Source organism: Lytechinus variegatus, chromosome 1 (genome assembly GCF_018143015.1).
Source record: "Lytechinus variegatus isolate NC3 chromosome 1, Lvar_3.0, whole genome shotgun sequence".
NCBI classification, from domain to species: domain Eukaryota; kingdom Metazoa; phylum Echinodermata; class Echinoidea; order Temnopleuroida; family Toxopneustidae; genus Lytechinus; species Lytechinus variegatus.
In genome coordinates, this window is record NC_054740.1 from 45,326,369 (window position 1) to 45,336,061 (window position 9,693).

The 9,693-nt window shown below is 34.4% G+C and overlaps 1 protein-coding gene across 1 annotated transcript; it reads left to right on the forward strand.

Moving 5' to 3' along the window:
• Positions 1 to 2,477: 2,477 nt before the first annotated feature.
• On the forward strand, positions 2,478 to 8,909 carry LOC121415096. Its single transcript, XM_041608193.1, has 6 exons — positions 2,478 to 2,772; positions 4,539 to 4,655; positions 5,535 to 5,688; positions 6,567 to 6,688; positions 7,188 to 7,278; positions 8,101 to 8,909. Exons 2-6 carry the CDS (start codon positions 4,539 to 4,541, stop codon positions 8,259 to 8,261), a joined length of 645 nt encoding a protein of 214 aa, XP_041464127.1. The 5' UTR covers positions 2,478 to 2,772; the 3' UTR covers positions 8,262 to 8,909.
• Positions 8,910 to 9,693: the final 784 nt, after the last annotated feature.

Sequence of the window (9,693 nt, forward strand, 5' to 3'; positions counted from 1 at the left end):
AAAAAATACCCCTAACATGGCCAAAGTTCATTGACCTTACCTTTGATCTTGGTCTGACATGCGCACAGGATATACAGGGATAGGCCTACATGGTTGCATTTACATGTTTATGTCCAAATTCTATTTACATGTGGATCCATTAACTTTTAAAGTTATGACAATTCCACAAATACCCCAACATGGCCAAAGTTCATTGACGCAAAGTGACCTTTGACCTAGGTCATGAGACCTGAAACTCAAACAGAATATTTAGGATTACTTGATCACCCTTATGTTTAAGTTTCGTGAACTAGGTCCATAAACTTTTTATGTTAAGACGACATTTCAAAAACTTATCCTTGGTTAAGATTTCGATATGACTGTATTCCCCGAACAAGAGTTAATTGGCCGTAAATGACCATTGACCTTAGTCATGCGACCTGAAACTAAGGCAAGATGTAAGTAATGCTTGATTACTTTATGTCCCAGTTTCATGAACTATCTTCATATACTTTCTAAGTTATAATGACGTTGACGTTGCTTGATGTATATGATATCAATGTTGACGACGCTGCCATCGCCGCCACTGTCGGAAAAGCGGCTCCCATAGTTTCCCTCTGCTATGCAGGCGAGACAATAACTTCAGTGACAACGAAATATATGTATTGCACCTGTATTTTAATTACCACTAACCAAAGGACAGCTGTATTTTTCATGTTTTCAGGCACACTCGATATAAACTAACATAGAAAAAAAAATGAAAATCCATAATTTATTGTTCGAAATAGACATGAAATGAAATGAAAATTTGGTTTGCCCAATTGATCGTGGGCCCGGCAGCCGCTGAGCAGGGCCAGATCGACGAGGCTCTATCCCTTTAATCGTTGAACGTCAAACAGGGTAGCAGTAACTCCCATCTTTTAACGTCTTTGGTCTGACGCGGCCGGGGTTTGAACCCCTGACCTCCCGGTTGTGAGACGGACGCTCTACCAACTGAGCCAACACACTGGTCATAGGAATATATACTTGATATATTGCACATAGATGTTAATTAGTGCATTGGGCCAGTAATTCTTAATGGTTAAAATGGAAAATTACTGTCATGAATGAATTCATCAACATAGAAAACATTAGAAGAGCTGTATTATATGTTTTCAGGCAGTACTTTGACACAAAAGTTTATTTATTGCAAATATATATTAATTAGTGCATTATGTATATTAAGCTAATTATAACAATAACATTCTTTAAAGGAAAAGATAATGTCACAAAAGAATTCCTCATCGAAAACTATAGGAAAGCTGTATTATTCATGTTTTCGGGAATTCTCACTCAGTATAAAATGACAAATGAATATATGTATTGCACATATATGTTAATTAGCGCATTATGCTAATTATACTAATTACGACAATTACATTGGCAAAAAGGGGAAAAAATAATGTCAGAAATTAATTCCTCATCATAGAAAACCATGGGATAGCTGTTTTATTTATGTATTTGGCTTTTTCGATATAAAATGACAAAGGAATGTACATAGGCCTATTGCACATACACTGTATGTGGTAATTAGCGCATTGTGCTAATTATGCTAATTACGACAATTACATTGGTAAGAAGGGAAAAATAATGTCATAAATGAAAGTCCTCGCCATAGAAAACAAGCATAGGGTAGATGTATTAATCATGTTTTCATACATTCTCGATATGAAATGACAAAGAAATATATATCTTTATATGTATTACACATATACATGAGTATGTGTTAATTAGTGAATTATGCTAATTATATTAATTACAGCAATAACATTGGTTAAAATTGAAAAATAATGTCATAAATGAATTCCTCGCTATAGAAAACCCCCAAAAAGATGCATTATCTACATATTGGGCATTTTTTGGATATACATCCACAAATACGTATATATTACACTTATGCTAATTAGCTCATTATGCTAATTAAGCTGATTGCGATAATTGCATGACTTAGATATTTAAATTATTGCTATAAATTGATTCCTCGTCACAGGACCTCTTACTAAAACGACATTATTTATGTTTTTTAATCCTTCTGGTTTAAGAGAAGTAGCATATTACATATCGTAATATGCTAATTAGATGATTACGCTAATTAGGCTAATTAAAAAATGCTCAAGGTTGCCAAGGTGGCAACCAAGCTGAATTTACTTCAATACCCATCTAGAATGCAAATCAACAAAAAAACCTTGTACTTAACAACTTTTCCAGGTATGAAAAATATCTACTGGACTAATATGGAAATTACGTGTTTAGGGTGCTTTTCGAGACCCCATGGTCGCGCATGGTATCCACTCGTGAATGGAAGTGGCCCCCCGGGATTGGTTTTAACTGGAACCAGTTGGCAACTGGTTTTCAATTGGAACCAGTTGTTCCAATTTCCCTATTGAAACCAGTTGGCCAACTGGTTTCAATTGGTTTTGCTCTAATTGGTTTCAACTGGATTTTGGTCCTGGGATTACCGGGGAAATCCCCTTCCTCTCCACTTTTTTACAACGTGACCCTAATCGGCGGCAGTGGCCGTCTCAGATCGATCCGGATTGAATCAGCCGATCAGCTGAGCGAGCGCGACACACATGGCGCCCAGAGGAATACCCAAAAATTTTGTTTACAAACAAATGTGACGTCAGCTCGTTAGATCCCCGGCTCGCTAGGCCAGTGCAGTGCACATGCAGTATCTATCACGTATCGTGCGTGCGTACGACTCAATTCGATGTTCACGATCAGCTCGCGAAGGAGAATTCCAGCAAAGACAAAGTAAGAAATTATCGTTAATTTGTTTTATTCGATTTAATTCACGTGGTCCATTGAGATGGTGGTTTGAAATGACTTTTGTTACCATATTTACTAGTAAAGGAAAATGATTGAATTCTGCTTAGCTCGCCACACAGTAGCTTCTTAGTTGAGCGTTCCTTCGGCTGTACGGCGATACCGCACCGGTGTAGTACCCCGGAGTTGCGGCTCTAGCTGATGCGCCGCCCCGGTGGCCGATGCTCCGGTGAAAGCAGCCGTGTCCTTATATTACGGTTAATTATCTGCTCACTTAGTGGAGATTAATATTTATACAATTTTAGATAAATGCCATATTATTCATTTCATTATAGTCCTACTACTACTACTAGTAGGTACCACACCTACCGGTAATTATATTTTAGCTAAGTTAGCTAATCCTATTCCTTGTCATGCTGTGCCTGTGCGCTGCGCGGTGGCAAGTTGAAGTTGAAAACCGGATTTCATACCATTATCATAACCCGAAGTGGTAGCTCAGTTGAGCAACCGTCTTGCTGTATGTTAAGCATTTCATATATGACAGTTGAGTTACATCACACTTTGTTAGTCTGCATGAATTTTAACAAGCCAAATTACATTTCTCTTATGTAAATGTACAAAATAGAAGTTATGACCTGTTAGATAGTTAGGCTATTTATATAGTTTTTGTAAGTAAATTTATAATCTTTCATGTGGTTTTCACCACTTTTGAAGCATGCTTGCCACACTGTATGATACTGTAAATTCATGTTTAGCATAGCCTAGGTTTACAACATCTTCATACTGTTATACATTTGTATTTTAGTGTTGTTGTTGTTTTTTTTGTACACTGTATTCAGTATTTTTCTTCTGTATTATCATATGTTTGTATACATTATTTTCTTTTGTATCATGTCATGTAAATGTGTTGTACTCTCATACCCCAGTAGGGGGTCGTAAGAGTCAATAAATTCTATTCTATTCTATTCTATCATAATGATTTTTTTCCATGGCATCATATCAACAAACCAAATTTCAAGTCAAGTGACAAATTTAGGTAGAAAGCACTGACGTATCCCGGGGGGGGGGGGGGAGAAGTAAAATTAAAAAAAATTGATAGTGAATTTTTTTTGGCTTGCTGATTTTTTTTTACGGCAAAATATCCTTGATTTTTGTTTAAAACCTAGACAGCTGGCAGCCATCAGTTTTGAGGAGTTTTTTAAACATTTTGATTTTTTTTTAACAATGGACAAATTTGAAAAATTGTTAAAACAACCTTAGTACATGTAGTGATGTAGCAAAGTTCAGCAGAACAATTAAATACCACCCCTGGATTCAGAAACTGCAGCCACCGAATAAATTACCATGGAAAAATGTAAAATTCTCCAAATTCTCAAATTGCTCGTACTACTGATCATTTGTTAAATTAAAAACTAGGATAACAGACTCCAGTGAACTCACACCCTTTTTCTCAATGGCCTGCATACTTCATTTACTTAGTTTTGTGGTCTCAGTGAACAATCAGAACCCTGATGTGCATGTAGGCCTCTTGTACTGTATACTTTGAAATCAGAAAGGAGTATTTAACATAGTATAACCTATGTTATAATCTATGTTCATAAATTTGTTTTGTAATATCTTAGTAATATATGCATTCATATTTCGTTCTTCAAGAAATCGCCTTTGTACATTATATCACAGTTGGTTTTGTTGGAGAATATCACTTTAATTGGGAAAAAGTTAAATTTAAAGAGAAATTGACAAATTTCTTTCAGATGAATCAGGAAAACAGACAGGTGAACCTCAACGAGGAGCAGGTTCACCAGATGGCTGAGTTTGTTGGGGAGCATAGAGAGGCCTTGTTTGGGAAAGCGGGGCACTGTAGTTTGAGGGTATGTTTAATTTCGTCTACATTTTTTTTTCAAGACCATTGGAATATGGGGTTCTTGGGATAAACATTAAAAAAAAATAACAAGCCAACAAGAATGGAAATGGTTACTGCTCCCAAATTTCCTCATTTATGAATTTTGACATCCGGGTAATCAAGTATTACTAAACATCCTGCCTGAGTTTCAGGTCACATAACCACGGTCAAAGGTCATTTAGGGCAGCGCTTCTCAACCTTTTTTTGCTCGAGGACCACTTTGACTCTCAGATTTTTTCGAGGTCCACCTACCAAAATTAAAAAAACCGTCAATTTTGATGAAAAAATGTATTGTGAAATTTGAACACAAAGCTCTGAATAACATTTGAAACAAACATATTGAGACCTAATCTGCATTCACAAATGTCCGGTAAATGGGGAAAAATTGCATTAAAACCATCATAGTGTGTAAGTGCATGCTTTGCAACATATATGATACCTAAGCGTGCCCACCGTTTGAGAAGCGCTGATTTAGGGTATATGAACTTAGACCAAGTTGGGGGAATCAATATCAAAATCTTAACCAAGGTTTTTTTTAAATGTCATCATAACTTTTAAAGTTTATTGACCTCGTTCTGAAACTTAGACATATTAGGGTAGTAGTGTATCATTTAAGATCCTGCTTGAGTTTCAGGTCACATGACCAAGATCAAAGGTCACTTAGGGTCAACAAACTTTGGCCATTTTGGTATTTGTGGAATTATCATAACTTTGAAATTGTATAGATCTAGTTCATGAAACTTGGACATAAGAGGATCCATTATAAGGGATTTATTTACGATTATATTACATGTTGATTTTGGTCATTAGTTTCATGTTTTCTCGCTTATTATTATTATGTACTTAGGTCCAGCAGAGGAAGGAAAGGGCATGGAGTCAGCTCCTACATGAGATGGAGGCCCAAGGCCTCCCGAAAGGGAGGACCTGGAAGGATCTGAGGACCAGTTGGAATAGCTGGTCCAGCAAAGCTAAAAAGTATTGGTTGCAAAGGATGGCAACAGGTATTATGACATATTTTGGCTTCTTTTGTTCAATGTCAAGTTCATCCTAACAATATCAAAATTGTAACCACTAAAAAAATACGATAAATTCATGCTAACTGGATGAAAATTTGTTTCCCTTTATTTGTTTGTAAATTTGGACCTAGAAGATATACAACTTAAATAGATACATCACATGCTCATTTTGATTTTATTTCTATTACGGTTTATTGTGGAATCATCATGGTGTAGCGATTCTGACTCTCGCTTTGTGATCAGAGGGTCATGTGTTCCAACCACGGCCTAGCGTCCCTTGGCAAAGCGTTAATCCACCCTTTGCCACTCTCCACCCTGGTTTTTAAATCGGTACCCGTTAAGATGCAAAAGCCTATGTAGTATGCCTAGCAATTTAGTCTTGGAACTCTTGTTGGAATGCTCCCCAGGGAGTGGAGAAAGTGCATACATTGTGTGCAGGCACGTCAGGATCTGATGACCGGGGTAATAGTAATTGCAATGTAAAGCGCTTAGAAACAAAGTGTAATTAGTGCTATTTAAATGTTACTTCTATTGTTATATTCAATTCTTTTCAAATAAAACAAACAATAAATTTGTAAATATAAATAGTGAGTGAATTATATCATTTGTTCTATCACCCGCACATTGCTTATGTTGTGCATGCTTTCATGAATAAAGCAATTCTTTAAAATGTAATATGCGATTCATATAAAGTATAAATGTTGTTCATGTTTTTATCAATAAGTCATTGGTCTCGGAACAAAAATTATAACATGCATTTAACCATAAACAAGAAAACCCAGAGAAAAAGAAATAGAGGCTTTTATTGGAATCAATAATTTAAAGTTTTCAAACTTATTTTGTTTTTGTTTTCTTAATTTCAGGAGGTGGACCAGTGAAATTCAATAAAAAATATGAAGAGGTGCTGGCGGCACTGGCGCCACAGGCCCTGGATGGCTTTTGTGGGATGGAGGGAGAGACCTCTGTGGAAGCTGACTTGCCATTGGTAATTATTTATGTTCATGATTTATAATGATAATGATAATGTTAGATTTATTAAGCGCATAGTATGTGATACTTAATTATGCACTTGATCTAAATAAGAATATATTTATGTAATATTAAAAAGGCAGGTTTTGAAAGTGCTCTTGAAGTGAGAAAGGGAAGATTAAATGCTTATATGTTACGATAGTAATTATAATAATAAGATGAGGTAAGAAGGATTTTGATATATCTATGGAAGAAACGTTTTGGATATGGTTTGAATTGGGAGATTTTCCAGAGGGCAGGAGCAATTACAGCAAACATGTGATTACCATATTGGGTCTTCATGCGAAGGAAGTAAAATGTAGGTTGATTTGGAGGAAAATGATGAATGAAGGGATCTAGTAGATGGAAGAGGAATGAAGAGAGATTTAATCTGGGACATACTTGGGATGGTATATTCTCTGTAAGTTATTACTGAACTTTTATTCATGTATTATAATCTCATTTTTCAATTACAGACTGAAAGTCAGAATGATGCTGCAGCAGCACTTCTAATGAACATGATGGAGGAGGAGGAGGAAATCGCTCAAAGGGAAGAAATACCACAAGGTAAGAAAGAGATCTGTCTGGTGTGGTCCTGATGAATCAATTAACAAAAGGAAATATATAGAATTAACTTTAACAATTTAAATTATTTGCTAGTGGTTAAAGAAATAATAGTTGATTCAAAATGTTGCATGGTTGATAGATTTTCTCTCTTATTTTTATTCTTACCTCATCTGTATCTCTTGGTCTTTGAAATTTTAAGGTTGGCTCATGCCTCTGAGCATTAACCCCTTTTCTACCATCAAGTTAACTTATATTCATTTATGATCATTAAGTACTTTTAAAGATTCATAATTTCTAACTTTTTCTTATTTTTTGTTATAAAAAGTACATAACAAATGGGAAGACAGAATATTGTGTTTGACAGTCTTTACACAAATTTATTCATTTTGAAATGAAAAAAATAATGAAAATCACATTAGATTTCAATCATTTATACATGCATTCATTATTCCAATACATTCCTTCCATCATTCATCCCATCATTCCCAGATTCATTCACTCCTAACATTTATTCATTTACAATACAAAAGGTTTCTATACAATTTAAAATTTTATCCCTTATAGTGCCCAGCTATTTCCTCTGAACATCCTCCATGAAAGGGGGGAGGGGTGAGCTTTTAGAACTTGATTGGGATTACCCGATTGCACTGACAATTTGTAGATGGTAGGAATTGAGGTAGTCTGTAAAATGTTCATGATGAAATATTCTTTATTACATTTCTCTTATTTCAGATGAAAATTTATATTTGATCCCACTTTTCCATGAAATTCAACTGTCATGAATCTCAACAATTTCATATTGTTATCAATTTTGAAATACAGGAGCCACAGGAGGAGAGCAGCAACCAGAAACATTCCCCCAAACTTCTCACCAGGCATCTCTTATATCTTTCCACGAAAGGTTTTTAGAGGAGGACCAAAAGGTGGAGGCCTTGCAGGGGATCCTCATGGTCTTGAAGGAGATTAGGGATAAGCTACATTAAATGGTCAAATTAATTTTGTTTATGGTAATGATGATGTAAAGAGATTACAAAACACAGATGATCTAGCTCACCTTTATATTGACACACTATATATTGTTACCATGGTTGTATAGTTATAGAATTATAATTCAGACCTCTTTATACATGTATTTTGATGAATTTTCTTTACCAAGGGAATACCATTTGTATCAAATATGGCAAATATTTTTGGATGTAAAAAAAAAGATTCCAACATATGTGAATATCCTTCCTACACTTCAAGACCAGTAAAGGCATAAGTAATAATATACAAATAAAAAAACATTTGAAGCCCTTAAAGCTGTCTTAATACCCGATTTGATAGTTTGTATCTTTTTATAAAATAACATTCAACCATTGGATATACTGTCCAATTTGAAAAGACACTAGATTGGTAGTTTGTATCTTTTTATAAAATAACATTCAACCATTGGATATACTGTCCAATTTGAAAAGACACTAGGTTGATAGTTTGTATCTTTTTATAAAATAACATTCAACCATTGGATATACTGTCCAATTTGAAAAGACACTAGGTTGATAGTTTGTATCTTTTTATAAAATAACATTCAACCATTGGATATACTGTCCAATTTGAAAAGACACTAGGTTGATAGTTTGTATCTTTTTTGTGTAACAACATTCAACCATTGTATATACTGTCCAATTTGAAAAGACACTAGGTTGATAGTTTGTATCTTTTTATAAAATAACATTCAACCATTGGATATACTGTCCAATTTGAAAAGACACAAGGTTGATAGTTTGTATCTTTTTTGTGTAACAACATTCAACCATTGTATTTACTGTCCAATTTGAAAAGACACTAGATTGGTAGTTTGTATCTTTTTATAAAATAACATTCAACCATTGGATATACTGTCCAATTTGAAAAGACACTAGGTTGATAGTTTGTATCTTTTTATAAAATAACATTCAACCATTGGATATACTGTCCAATTTGAAAAGACACTAGGTTGATAGTTTGTATCTTTTTATAAAATAACATTCAACCATTGGATATACTGTCCAATTTGAAAAGACACTATGTAGATAGTTTGTATCTTTTTATAAAATAACATTCAACCATTGGATATACTGTCCAATTTGAAAAGACACTAGGTTGATAGTTTGTATCTTTTTATAAAATAACATTCAACCATTGGATATACTGTCCAATTTGAAAAGACACTAGGTTGATAGTTTGTATCTTTTTATAAAATAACATTCAACCATTGGATATACTGTCCAATTTGAAAAGACACTAGGTTGATAGTTTGTATCTTTTTTGTGTAACAACATTCAACCATTGTATATACTGTCCAATTTGAAAAGACACTAGATTGGTAGTTAGTATCTTTTTATAAAATAACATTCAACCATTGGATATACTGTCCAATTTGAAAAGACACTA

Bases quoted from the DNA above. Each gene is read 5' to 3' on its own strand.
- LOC121415096 (XM_041608193.1), top strand. From the start codon at position 4,539: ATGAATCAGGAAAACAGACAGGTGAACCTCAACGAGGAGCAGGTTCAC. The intron at 4,656-5,534 runs GTATGTTTAATT...TTATGTACTTAG, and splicing joins CGGGGCACTGTAGTTTGAGG to GTCCAGCAGAGGAAGGAAAG. The intron at 5,689-6,566 runs GTATTATGACAT...TCTTAATTTCAG, and splicing joins GTTGCAAAGGATGGCAACAG to GAGGTGGACCAGTGAAATTC.